The 14,515-nt window shown below is 36.9% G+C and overlaps 2 protein-coding genes across 2 annotated transcripts; both read right to left on the minus strand.

Annotated features, from left to right (window-relative positions):
- Positions 1-2,320: 2,320 nt before the first annotated feature.
- On the minus strand, positions 2,321-5,639 carry LOC122001620 (plant intracellular Ras-group-related LRR protein 5-like). Its single transcript, XM_042556470.1, has 4 exons — positions 5,043-5,639; positions 3,181-4,097; positions 2,919-3,110; positions 2,321-2,833 (listed from the first exon to the last, which is right to left on the minus strand). Exons 1-3 carry the CDS (start codon positions 5,551-5,553, stop codon positions 2,958-2,960), a joined length of 1,581 nt encoding a protein of 526 aa, XP_042412404.1. The 5' UTR covers positions 5,554-5,639; the 3' UTR covers positions 2,321-2,833; positions 2,919-2,957.
- A 4,479-nt stretch (positions 5,640-10,118) lies between these two features.
- LOC122001621 (probable protein phosphatase 2C 26) lies at positions 10,119-13,888 on the minus strand. The gene is made up of 4 exons (XM_042556471.1): positions 12,361-13,888; positions 11,869-11,982; positions 11,428-11,692; positions 10,119-10,443 (listed from the first exon to the last, which is right to left on the minus strand). The coding sequence occupies exons 1-4, from the start codon at positions 13,834-13,836 to the stop codon at positions 10,307-10,309; spliced, it is 1,992 nt and encodes a 663-aa protein (XP_042412405.1). The 5' UTR covers positions 13,837-13,888; the 3' UTR covers positions 10,119-10,306.
- Between the last annotated feature and the right edge of the window lie 627 nt (positions 13,889-14,515).

The following is a 14,515-nucleotide window of genomic DNA, read 5'->3' on the forward strand; positions in this document are numbered from 1 at the left end:
CTTGGTTGGAGACATCAAAGAAGCCCACTTTGCCAATCTCACAAATTTTATATAGCATGGATATATCTGACAACAACTTGTCAGTCAAAGTAAGCCAAGATTGGCTTCCTCCATTTCAAGCAAGATATATCTTAATGTGCTCTTGTAATTTGGGACCCAGATTTCTTACAGGTTGCAGAACCAAACCAGTTTACAAATGCTAGACGTATCAAATAATGGAATATCATATGCTTTTCCTAATTGGTTTTGGAGCTTGTGCATATCGAACATGGAGTCTATGATTTTGTCCAATAACAAACTGAATGGCAGCATTCCATCTTCCATTTGAACAAATGAAGCATTAGAAAATAGAAATTATGAACCTTGCCTATAATGATTTATCTAGAACAACTCCCAGATTGTTAGGATAATGGACCATGGCTAATCATCATTGACATTTCCAACAAAAAATTATCTTGCAGAATCCCCTGAACATTTGGAATTTTAGCCGGATTGCAATCACTGCACATAAATAATAATAGTTTATCTGGTACATTCCCTCAACTTTACAACACTACAATCAACTTGTAATTATTGACTTGAGATGAAATAAATTGTCCGGAAGCTATACCCAACTAGTTTAGAAGAAGATTATCAACATTGCGAGTTCTTTCTCTAAGCCAAATAATTTCACCGGTATAATTCCACCACAGCTCTCTCTGGTCCCATCCCTCCAAGTGCTAGACCTGGCTCACAATAATCTCTTTGACTCTTTGCCTCCAGGTTTTAGCATGTTTAGTTCCATGATGACAAGACGGAACAAAAAAAAAATCTGCTCCATTTTATGATGTTTCCTCTTAGCACTTGGAGAATGTTATTATAACTGCTAAGGATTCTGAATTTTCATTCACCGCTTCACTTTCAATTGCCACTAGCACTGACCTCTCGAACAATAATTTCTCAGGTGATATTCCTAAAGAGATCACAAATTGATCTCATGGGTCAACTTAAATCACTTGATCTTTCAAAGAACAACTTATCTGATAGAATTCCTTCAAGCATTTCTTCTTTGTATTTTCTGAGCATCTTATATTTATCCTATAACAATCTTATTGGGAAAATACTAACTGGCAGTCAACTGCAAATCTTCAACAACTTGTCCTACATCGACAACCCAGAGCTTTGAGGGGAGCCACTCCAAATGAGGTGGATAGGCGACAACCCAACTAATGATAATGGAGTAACAGAAGAAGATGATACGGATGAAAATGTTCGAGTATGGAAGAATTTGGCATTTCATTGCCTTTGCTCCTGGATTTATGTTTGGCTTATGGGGATTCATAGGTGCAATTATGATCAAGAAGAGAATAAGAATCAAATACATTTTACTCATTGATAGCATAACTGGTTGGTTTATGCATTTGTAATAGAACTAAGCCTTAAATAGGTCTAAATTAATTCTAGAATTTATGTACGTAATACGAGCTTGTACTTTTATGATATAAGATCAAGCTTATTGTAATGAATTTAAGTTGATATTGATATGCAAGTCATGGAGCATATATGATTGATATGAATATGATGAGTGAAATATAAATAATGACTTCAGGGGATATGACCCTAAAAAATCTCTTTTAGCAATAGTTATTCCTGTATTTTTATTGTGAGGCATGTGGGTTTCGCATTGCCTTAAGCGTCAGACATAAAGTTGAAGATTGTATTTACGCTTTCTTTAGAAGGTTACAAACTCGATTTGAAACCATTTGTCTTCACAACGATCGAGCACACTTAAGTGTGTACTCCATGGTTGTAACATAACAAGATTATGTTTAAGGATGACACAAGGAGAACCCCATAAATTCCTAGTATCCATTGGAAAATTAATTGGTTTCGAACCAATAATTCAAGTGGGTTTCCTAGTATGTAATTCTCATCTATGTTTTTTCGGTGGCAAGCTACACGACCCTTGTATTCGTGCAAACTTGATTCACGCTTTGTTCAGCATCTTCAAGTTGCATATCCTTGTCTCATATTGCCGCACTCGGCCACCGATACTAGGTACGAGATCACCGACACAAAACTGATGCCAAACCGATGACCCTTGCTTTTCGATAGTTGTTAACAAGTAGCGACTCTAGCAGCCTCTTAGGTTTACCATAAGAGAAGGCTTCTTTACAAAGACATAACAAGATTGAATTGGATTCCCTTGGTGAAGTTATACAAAGCAAATTGAATTAGAATGCTCTGGTGCTAAAAGAATATAATAACAACATTTGTAAACTTGGTTTCTTCAATCTTTGTTCTCATTTGTGGTCTGCAATTTCAGCATGAATATTTTATAGAATTTAAAAAGAAATAATTAGATTAATAAGAACTTGTTTTATTACAAGATGACAAAACATGACAATGACCACCATCCAAAATATGTATAAGAATCTTGGTGACCTACCAAGACAAATTTTAAAAAAAAAAAAAAATCTCATTGTCTGGATATATAATACAACAACCAAAAGAAAAGTTAAAGGTGTTCATCATCAAATAATGGCTTTACATGATTAATAATACTCACTGTTCTTAGTCCCTACAGGAAGCTAACAAATCCTCTATTTTTTATTTTATTGTTCTTCTTCCTGTTTCTCTCAATTCAGATCTTGATCCAATTAAATCATTCTCTTGTATTTTTTTTTTTTTATTTTTTTTACAATTTTTGGCTGACCTGGCTGTGCAATCTTCTTGGATTATATTTGAGAACCTGATGCCATCCAGAAAATGTTCCTGAGCTGTAGAGATGAATCCAACTATATAATAACATGAAAGCTCAAAGATCCAATCCAGATATCAAATTTGAGAAAACCTGCAACACAATCGAAACCCCTAATAGTATCCATTTAAGTTCTGCTCTTGCTTTATGGAAAAACAGGTGAGGAAAAGAATCTTACAGTTTCAGAATCCAAGTTTCTGAATGTGGAATTTTGCCCTCACGAGACTGTGCTTTCCTTGCCACTCTTCTTCCGAGATTGGAACAGCGAGCACAGACAAAAACATAGGCCACGTCTCTGCCTAACTGGTTCAGTCTGTTGGATGCTGTTAGTCTTCCCCTCGACCAAATCAGCCATGTACTGCACCACAGCCTGCCATAGAGAAAAATACAAAGTTTTGTTTGAGAGTTGCCTTGCAGGCAAATTCACTAGACTGCTATACCTGTGCTCCCAGCTTTACGACATTTCTTGGTGGTATCTCCAGTGGAGTCTCGTCTGCATTGAACACTCTCAGCTTTGACAAAAGCCTGAAGGAGTCGGGCAACACTCTTATCTGGTTGCTGCTTATGTCTAATTCTTCCAGCATCTCTAGGTTCCCAATTGATCTTGGTAATGCCCTCAAATCTGCAAAGTTTCTTCCAACATCCAACTTTACTAGACTAGTGGCAAAGCATAGGCTCTCGGGAATAGACTCGAGCTCATTGAAGCTCACGTCAAGCTCTTTTAGTTTAGTCAGTGAAGCCATAGTCGTAGGCAAGGATTTTACTCTATTGTAGTGTAATGTGAGGATTTCCATGTTTTCGAGCTTTCCGACTGCTTCAGGTAGTGCTTTCAGCTGATTGAAATCCACCCGCAGCTCAACCAGTGCAGTGCATGATCCAATCGTGTAAGGAAGTTCTTCGAGATTATTGGTCTCAACATTCAACCTTTGCAAATTTGTGAGATTGCCTAAAGTGTCTGGAAGACTAGACAACTCATTTGAACTAATATCAAGGTTGGCTAAATTCGTAAGATTTCCAATCGATGACGGTAGAGATTTTAGTCTGTTTGCATGCAAATCAAGATCGACTAAGTTGGATAGTTCTGCAAATGAGTCAGGCAGGCTGCTCAGCTGGTTGGAGTGCACATCAAGCTTTGTCAAAGCCTTTAGGCTGCCAACCGATGGTGGAAGCGTGATGATTCGATTCTCAGACAAGTTTAGCTCAGTGACTTCTTGAAGTTTTCCAAGTGATACTGGAAGCCATTCAATCTGGTCCAACAACTTCCCTTGAAGGTCAATAACTCCAATTCCATTCTTTGCTGAACTCTCAATTATGCTTGCCACTTGGATTAGGCTCAACTTAGATGGGTCACCAGCAGCTATATGCACCATAAGACAGGAAAATGATTACTCGATTCAAATAGACTATCAGCTGAAATATAATAAAGTGTGAAACAACTAACAGTGGGAAACATGTAAAGCGATGTTATTTTCTCAGACGTATATCAAGGTTTCCAAAAGCGTATGCAAGCGGTGGTATATGATCAACTCGTCATCATATGGCATGTGGGATATCTAAAGTATTTATCACTTGCAAAACAACTCACTAAGTTAGCACTAACAACTTATAACCTACTAATTAGGACGGCGATCAAGGTTTTCTAACTGCATATGTAAGTAGAAAAAGAAAAACATGGGTGTGAATTATGCAGAGAAATATAAAAAGAATGGGTCATTGTCTACTTTAAGTGTGACAAACAAGGGTTTAGGAATTTGCTGATTAAGAAAAAAAAAAATTGTCTTTGATCACATCAAAGATTGGCAAGTCAAAGTTGGCCTGAAGAAATACACCAAAGAGGCATTTTAATTATTTTTCTGAGATCCATATGAACCAGAAAACGAATTGTTCAAGCATCATTTAGTCTTCTTGTTCTTCAAGATCCCTAAAATTCAGGTTTCTGATTCTGCTACGCAAGGAAATAAGTAATGTAGAAGAGGAAATCCATATGGTCTTAACCTTTTTTTTTTTTTTTTGTCATACTGATGGACGACCTAGAAATTATCAAATGATGAAATCACAATCCAAGAGTATATGGTTGAATTCATGAATATGATAAGTGAAAAGAGGTGTTGATTATCTATCAATAAGCCTTTTGCCAAATCTGAACTTGATCTTATAGGTTGCAAAATTAGGGTTTTTACTGAGAGCTCTTCACTCCTTAGTAATCGAATAGTCAGATAATCTACTTGAGCACAAAGACGAGACGGATCGAAGGAAAATAAGTAAGAAAAGAGCAGTGAAATTGGGGGAAAAGAGATCTGACCGGAAGGCAGTTCAGAGTTGAAGGGATAAGCCGGCCCATTGGAGAAATCGGTACCCCCCAACTTGCCATCCTTCTCCTTGCCGATCAAGCTCAAACTCCTCCCAAATCTGGGCCCTGCCACATCAAACCCAGGCTTGAATCCCACCTCCTCAGCTCCCCTTTCGCCGCCATCCTCCGGAGACACCACCTTGGAGGCTCTCTGCACCAGCTCATCGAAGACCTGGAACCTCCTGTCCAAGTCCACCACGGCCATGGCGTCCCTCCGCTGCTCCCGACCCTGCAACAGCGCCTGGTTCTTCCTCGCCTCCTGCAGGACGAGGAAGAGCTCGTCGGGGACGTCGGGGGGCTTCTGGATCCGTCCAATCTCCCTCATCCTCGCCTCCTCCTCGGCGTCCGCGGACTTGATGACGGCCACAGCGGCCTCCACTTCCTCGATGGAGGGCCGCGGCGGAAGAGACCGGTAGATCCTCATGATCTCCTCGACGGCTTCAAGGACGCTCGGATTCGCCATTGTTGCTCCTCGAGAAACGAGAGAAGAATGAGCACTTCTCCAGGTTCTCTCCTCTCCCTCCTCCTCCTTCTAGAATTATTTGGCTTTATATTGCCGGCGATTAAATCCCTTCTCTTATTCCATGTCACTGAATCTGGACTCCCGTTGATCGGTCTAGTTGTTAGCGCATAAGGTGTTGTCATCATAAAGTATGAGATTCGAATCTCGATAAAATTAAGATAAATGTTTTTCTTATATACTAGTCATTATTTCAAAGGTTAATAGTCGTTCGTGATTTACCTCCTCCGTGTTAGTCATGGGACGAATTGGTAGGGACATTAGAGACGAACGTATTCATCTTTTGTCACCTTGTCATTGAATTTGGAGGAACATAGAGGGTGTTATTTTCAACTTCTATCATGATTTATTTTGAATTATTTTAAATGCCTTGCTACATTTATTTCTACCAAGGGAAATTTTTTTTAAATGCTCTTAATTTTTACTATCCTTTCTAAAAATTTCCTTCGAGTTTTATTAATATCAAAATTGCCTCTAAATTTTTTTTATTAGATAAGTAATAGTCATAAAGGATAAAATAAGTATTTTAACCGGGAATATAAAATATTTTAATAAAATCTTAAAGTTTTTTAACTTTAATAAAATTTTAAGGGATGTCTCAATTTAAAAATATATTTTATTTTTCATCTTGAAAATCCTATTATTTTAATATTATTATAATAGTTTTGACCAAAATTACTAAATAATAGCAACATTATTCAAAATTATTATAACTAATAATAGTGTCTAGAAAAAGAATTGACTATATTACTTATAACTATTTTGGCCAAAATTGAAATAAATTGTAATAATTTGGAATGAAGTTATATAACAGCTTTGATCAAAACATTTAAGCTATTTGATTAAGTTAAAGTAATTTTGACGAAATTGAGAACTAATATTTTAATATAATAATACTTTACGTGTGATAATTTTAATTAAGTAGGAGTAGTTTTGATTTAAATTTTCCCCATATTTAAAGGTATTTTTTAATAAACTATTTTAAATTATTCTTGAAAATTTAAAATGTAATTTTAAAACACCAACGTTTACACTCTCTATTTATATTTTACTATGAAAATATCTCAGTTGAAATATTTATTTTACTTTCCTAAATTATTGTCCAAATCACCAATCTAATAGACCCAAAATATTTTAATAATACAAAAAAAAAAAAAAAGCACTATAGTCTATAGAGCATTTCAGCATTAATAAAAAATTTTAAACATTTTTAAAAAATATATTAAATCTTAGAGGGCATTTTAAATATAATACTCCATTTAAACTTTAGTAACTCTTGTTTGACTTTCTATAAATTTTTAAGTTTATTCACATATTTATACTTATTTTTTCAATTTTATCAACACTTATCTAGATTTCTCTTTTTTTAAAAAAAAATACACCAAAAAGTCTTACTTCTTATGGCATAATTCACATAGTTGAAAGGAAATAAATAAAAATATATGGAAGGAGAAATAAGTTTGACTTGGAATTTGAATTAATTAACTTTGGATGCAATGAGTTTTTTCAAGTTCACCAAGTCAATATTTGATGGGTTTGACTCGAATTTTTAATGTCGTACAATTATTTGAAAATTAGTACACAAATCACTGTCCTTCAATTGAGTGTCAAATTTTTGTACTAAACTTCCATTTGGATACCTTCGTTCATGTTTATCATTAAGATGAAAAGATGTTTTATTTATTTATTTATTTATTTATGTTGTTGTTTTTTTGTTATGTTAGAAATGAAAATGGTCGACTCAACACTCTAAGTTTATAGAACAAAAGGTATGATTTGAGATATTTGGATTTGAATTTTAGTTTTCAAAGTTAATTATTTTGATGAAAAAATTATTATTATTATGATTTAATAATATAATAGAAAGAAATAAAATTATAATTTCTTATAATATAATATTAAAATGCTTCCTCTAGGAGATTAGACCATGTCAAAATCGAGTTTAGTTGCGTTCAAATATATTTTATTTACTTATCGAAGGATTTAAATCTTATTTATTAAAATTATTAACAACTTTTATTGTTCTTATAAATTAAGTCGAATATTTATTTAATTCATAAAATTTATTTATTTATTATTTTTAATTTAAAATTATAAAAAATTATAAATTACTATCTAATAAAAAATTAAGAAATAAATCTATAATTAAATTTTACACATGCTTGTTCACCAAATTTACTAGTGCTCAAACTAATATATTATTTTTTATATATATAATTCACATGTCCAAATTTTATCCGATTAATTCCGAAGGTAAACTATCGGATAAATCCAAAACACAACTTATTCATATTTAGAAGTGGACTTTTAAAATATTCATCCTCTTTAGTATTGCATCACAACCAAGGGAACTCTGAGGACGCATCACAACCAAGGGAACTCTGATCCTCTTGTTCAATTATATTTTTTATTATGGAATGAACATAAATAAATTTTATCAAATCGCATACTAAACTAAACTTGTTTGAGGCCAACTCATCTCAGACCTAGGAGCAAATATATCTTTAGACTTCAGTAGGCAAATGAAAAAAAAAAATAGATAATGTGGGGGGATTAGAGCAAATATTGTGATTAATAAATATATTTGGCTGAGAGGGTGGGTGGTAGATATAGACAAGGAGTTGGCACATATCTCAGCAACAGTGAATGGAGGAGTCTGCAAGGTTCCTTTTCTTCATTAAGGAAACTTGTGCAATCATTCCAGTGCAGTGTGGGGCCGAGTCATTGGTTGCCAGCAATTCAACTTATTGGACGAGTTTTTTTAAGATCATTCGAGCATCACAAATATTTTACATAATTTATTATGTTTATTTCCACTTGGATGTAATTTATGTTTCTCTTAAATTTTCAGAGGACGCATTTCATCTAAGTTTTATATATCACACATTTAATTTCAATTTTACCTTTTTAACCCGTGGTTTTTCCTTTTCTCTTCTCTTTTTTAAAAATCATCTATAAATCTAGAAAAATTTGATGAAACTCATTCTAATTCATATAAATTTTTATCATACCTAGAGTTCAAGGATGACATCCATTATCATTCTAAAAGATTCTCAATATTACTCAGAATATTTAAAAAAATTTAGACTTTATGCCAATTAAAACTCGCATAGAAGACTCAAATAAGGATTTCTTAGCATATCTCCCTTCTACATATTCATCTCTTCCATTTCATTTCAAGTTTTCATAAATCCAAGTCTTATGGGTCTATCAATTAATTTTGATCAAAATCTTTTGATGGATGTAGATAGTTCTGATCATACTCGTTCTAATTCCTATGTTTTATTAGGTGAACCCAAGTCTAAATATTCTCTTGTTTACTATTTTAGGGTCCTCTCAATAATGATCAAAATAATTTAAAACTTTCATTATATTATGGTACTGGTATTCAGAAATCAATACCACAACGATGTTGATATTTAAGTTTGTGCTAATTTCTAAAGACCATCGCCAAAGTAATTTTTATTTCAATTTTTTTATTACTTTTATTAATAAAATCAATTTTATTTATTTTATTTTATTATTCTTTTATAATTAGATATAAAAAATAGAAAAATATTTTTGATGTTCTATTAATTTTCTTTTAAGTTTTTTAATTTTTTTATTAAAGTTTTAAATAAAATAAAAATAAACATATTTAGATTGCCCATTAAAGTTTAAATAATTTTAAAAGAAAGAGAAAGGAGAAAAATTAGGAGAGAGGAAAGAATAAAAAAGATTAAATGTTGTAGGCAAACGACAGAGGAAAAAGTTGAGGAAAAATTAATAGTTGTCAAGGTAAAATTGGAATCACGTAATCTTTTAAGAAGAATAAAACTCAGGTGCGCAGACAAAACTAAATTTGAAGTGCGCCTACCTCATTAATGATCAATCTTTTGACTATTCTTGTGAATAATATATTACATTAGCAAGGAGCTAATAAACTTCATGTTGTCATCTAAACCCAATCAATCAATTCAATCATGATGTCCTCAGAAAGAACACTACTATCTTATTTTCAAACTTAAAAAATGTCAGGCATCATGATTTCCTATTTGATAAGCTTGTCAAAGGAAAGTCAGATCTTAGAAATTCAACAAGACAATTTCAGAATATTTGAGGTAGTAAATCTGTGAAAATTAACTGGATGAAGTTCTACACTACATCTTATGTCTGGAAAGAGTCAGAGTGCAAAATAAATTTGGTTATAATCTACAAGATAAGACAGGAAGCTGGAAAATTAGTCTGGATCAAAATTTTCTTATCTTGCAGTGCTTTCTTGATGCAGCTTGATTCTGCGAGAGGGAATGCATGCTTGCAATCAGTGTAAAAGGTGATCCAACTCTGCCCCCCAAAAAAAAAAAAAAAAAAATCCAACTAGGTGGAATATGACTTGCTGAAAACATTGCAGGTTATTTCATTCCGAAAAACTTGAATGCATTCCAACTTCAAATTTCTTGATCGTGAACCTCAAACCAAGTGGAAGCAGTTACTAAACATGAAGCTTCCTTTTGCCTCTTTCTAAGCCCAAACCAGCTCTTGTTCAGCACACTGAGACGATATCACAGGCAGAGACATTTGACGTTGCCCTTCAACATGGCTTGTCTCGAGATCATGTTGCAGATAGCCCGACATGTTCTTGGCTTAAGCTTCTGTGAGCATGAATGCACTGTTGCAGAGAGCAGGTGGCGGCATATGGTAAAAGCTATCCAGGCCCTCAGCATTTCACACATTTTCCAGATGACTTCCATATTCTACCATCAACTTCAAGAGATATAACCATTACTGTAACATCATCGTGGTATTTTCTGCGATCTCCCTGAGGTATGTCCAACAGTTCATGGAAGTCCAAACCTGCAAGCAAAACGCGTCACACACAAGTAAATCTAGTTCAGCAGGAAAGCATTCTGCATTAAATTGTTTTTCTTAAATTGGAGAATTTATGGTTTTTTTTCATTATTTGTAGTTCCACTGTTCAAAAAAGCAGCACATAAGCGAATGGGCAGGATTCCATGTATTATAATCAGCATCCTTACTCCGGCCATATTTGGGAGCTGCATAACCATGTAGATGGGATATGAAATCTAAGAAGGTTAAGTCCAAAATCCAAATCTAATCCTTCAATAAGAATATTTAATCAGGTATGTTTCAACAAATAAATCAAACCCATGAGATTTAACCTTACACCATTTCTTTCACAGATCTCCTCTCAACATGCGTTATTTTATGAACTGCTTACAATGATATTTGAAAATCACATGTAACTTTTTGTATATGAGATGATGAATAGCTTAGGTTGAATTATTTAATATATACATTTTTGATAGACACAGTTATGCATCATTATCATTCTAATTAATGTTCCATGTTCTTTTTTAATATGTACATATTTCTGACTTGATAAAATCTTTGCACTTAGTTAATTGACACTTTGACGACTAAGCATTCAATGCACCTAGGTTTTATTTTAGGAAAATAATAATGATGAGTTAATTTTAAATGATCTTCTTTAATAAAGTTTTGGTCTCTTAGTCCCATGATCAAAACGACATCTGAACTAGACCAGAGAACAGCTAATTAAGAATAACAACATTCACTTTGCATAAAAAGAACAAGGTAAATCATATGATGTTTAACTGTGTAAACTAGGATGTAAGTTACATCTGTCATTATGTTTAAAACTAGTGATTCATACAATCAATGCTAATGCATTCAATAGAAGCTGACTAACTGAGACAACATCAAAAATCAATGAGAATTTGTATTAGCAGAAAGGATCTAGTATTGACACTTCTATGAGTGACACTGAGAAAAATAAGAATGGAGACAATTCATTACCAGCTTCTTTGGCAGCACGGAAGAGAAGTTCCTCTATCAAACTTTGGGCAGGATCTCCATCTGGAAACCTTTCCATGAAACTTTGTACATGTAAGACAACCTCTTCATTGCTCAGATATTGGTACAGACCATCAGAAGAGAGAACAAGGAACTGATCATTTGCTCCCAGCTTATAGTGGCAAAGTGAAGGTGTACAAGATATATATGGTGCAGTGCCCACATAGTCATTCCGGAACATTTCCAACAATGCATCATTCCACTTGGGCTGTGAAAAAAGCAGAGTGAAAATGTAAAGAACTTCTGATCAATACAGGAAAGGCTTTTTTTCTAGCAAGAAACTTAGAATATATTTCTTTTTTCATTATTACATGGGAACATCTAGGAAGACAACTTGGCGTGGCCGCGCGGATAACGGATACAGCTTAATGGAAAGAACAGTACCTGTTTGAGAAAACCAGCCCCAAAAGCTCTTGTGACTTTCAGTTTTCCTTTTACTCTGCCATTTACTATGCATTTATTGTCATCTGGATGTTCTTGTCTTATTCTAAGTACTTCCTGTAGAAACAAAAACCCATTTAAGAGAAAAGAGACAACTTCTCAAGAACATGTCACGAGCAAAGATAGATCCAGTAGAGAACTTCTATCCAGTAAAACCAAACTATAAGCAAAGAAAAGCTAGCAAATACACCGTTAGATTAGTTAGTGGAAATCCTCTATATAGATATTCAATAATTCATTTCTCTGTGAAACCTGATATGAAAGAAATAAAATCAGAAGCTAACTTGTTCATGAATTTTCATTACCTAACAGGGAAAAGTAAATAAAGGCCCCACTCAAAACACCTTATTCGCCATATTATAGAATGAAAAAATTTGAGCCAGCCGATTGAGCAAATCCTTAAATTAAATGCACAATTCTTGGATACAAACTTACTTCCTGGATGCTCGTGCTGTGATCAACTGATAGCTGCAATGCTCCCAATACCAATTCTTGATTGGATCCTTCAATTTCCAAACTCTCTCCATTTCCTCCAACCCTCACATTGGCGTTTCCTTTTGGTCTATACTGTGCCACAATTGCTCGGCTGTCTCCTACATTCATCACATAGACATCTTCATCCCTCATCAAGACAACCAGTAGGCAGGATCCCATCAGGGCCAGCTCAGGGTTGCAGTCCATCACCTTATTCGCCATCTCCAAGTACTCGTGCTCTGTGGTGTCCAATGCCCGTGCAAGCGCTGCCAAAACCAATCCATGGTCAGGCACAGGACCCTTCTTCCTCTTCCTGCGTCTACAGGTCGTGGTGACTTCTTTGATCTCTTTGACCTTTTCCTCGGAATCGTATCTCCACTTGGGAAACCACATCCTCCGGCCATCCTTCCGCCAGCTACTGACCCCATACCTCATCTTCGACAAAGTGAAAGCGAACCCACCAGACCCTGCAGAGATGGCAAGTTCACCATCGCCCTCGGCAAGCAACTCCCAGAGCCGCTTTCCAACCCTGGAGTCCTCTTGAAAGGCGACCATTTTCTCGTTCCCTACATCTAAATCTGCATCCTCGTGTGTGCCCTCTCCGACTTCTTCCCAGAAAAGCCCGCGGAGCTCGCTCAAAACCGCAGGGTAAAGATGTCCAACTAGGAATTCTGGAGCTTCTGGTCCATTGAACCCATCGTAGATCCCGACGAAGAGCCACCGCTGCTCCTCGGAGACGACCACGTGGACCCGGTCTTCCCCGGCTTTCCCGTGAGCCCACTGCACGTTCTCCTCGGTGATGGACGCAGAGGGAATGACTTCCTGATCGCCTTGCCGAGCGGGGAAGCTCCGGAGGGGAAAGACCCACGGACGATTCTTCTCCGATATGCTCCGTCGCAGGAGCATCGGATTCCGGAGCCTACCGGCGATGCCGCGACGCTTCTTCTTCTTCCCGAGGGGACCAGAGAAGGCCACAGGCTCAAGGGGGCCAGAGAGCGCCCCCCGCTCGATCGGGCCGGAGAGAAAGAACCCGCGATCGAGCGGCCCGGAGGCCGCCGCAGCGGCGGATATCTGGAGCGGAATGGCCGAGAAGGACGAAGAGCTCCGGAAACCAGCAGCTCTAGGGCGGCCAGCAGGGTCGTACAAAGGAAGAGGCGCGGACGAGTTGGCGGAGACGGACGCACCGGAGATGGTCTTGAAAGCAATCTCCCCTCCACCACCCACCACACATCCGCCTCCATCTCCGGACGAAAGGGAGGAGGATCTGGAGTGGACGGGGGAGGACGAGCGGAGATAGCAGAAGGAGTGGCCCAGGGCCTCATCAAGTGGCCCGAGATCACAGATCGGTTGGCCCCCATCGCCGTCACCGGCTTCATCTCCGGCGCCGGAGGGGCGTAGGCAGCGGAGAAGACGATGACGTGAGGCGCCGCTCCCCATCGCCGCCCAAATCCCTCGCTCTCTCTTTCGAGTTAGCGGAAGTAAAAAAGGAAGGCAAAAACTCAAAACTAACTCGGATACCAAACCCCCTTTTCTACACACTTTCTCACCTCGGCCGACTACGCGTCCGCCGGCCCGCTGCCAATCAGCTAGCTATTCCAAATTGACCAATTATAAGCGAGGTGGGCAGCCGTGTAGAATAGCTCAAACAGTGAGCAGTGGTCCCCGTCTGCTACGACAGGTTCGCTGCGCTGCCTGACGGGCTCTCGCTCTCCCCGCCTTTCGCCTCGGCGACAACGATGACGTGGCACAACTCTCTACGACGTGGCATTCTCACGGAACGAGTCAACCGCGCTTCTCCTGCGCCTGTTGTTGAGCCGCGTGTCGTGTTGGACGGCAGGGATCGATCACCATGACGTCAGTCGTCTCGGAGTCAACCGGCGGCCCGAGCATGCTTTCCCGTATTGGAATTTTATGGATTAGGATTAGGATTATTTGATAAACTATTCGATTAACCAAGTTGTTAAAATAGTTGTTGAAGCTCAATTTATTCGTTTTTAAGCTTTAGGCGCTTTGTTTAATTTGAATTTTATTATTAGAATTAAAGTATTATTTAATATTTAAATTCATTTATCCATTTTGATATTATACTTGTTTATTTTTTTACAGATTGTGATGA

This window comes from Zingiber officinale, chromosome 7A (assembly GCF_018446385.1).
Source record: "Zingiber officinale cultivar Zhangliang chromosome 7A, Zo_v1.1, whole genome shotgun sequence".
In the NCBI taxonomy this organism is placed as follows: domain Eukaryota; kingdom Viridiplantae; phylum Streptophyta; class Magnoliopsida; order Zingiberales; family Zingiberaceae; genus Zingiber; species Zingiber officinale.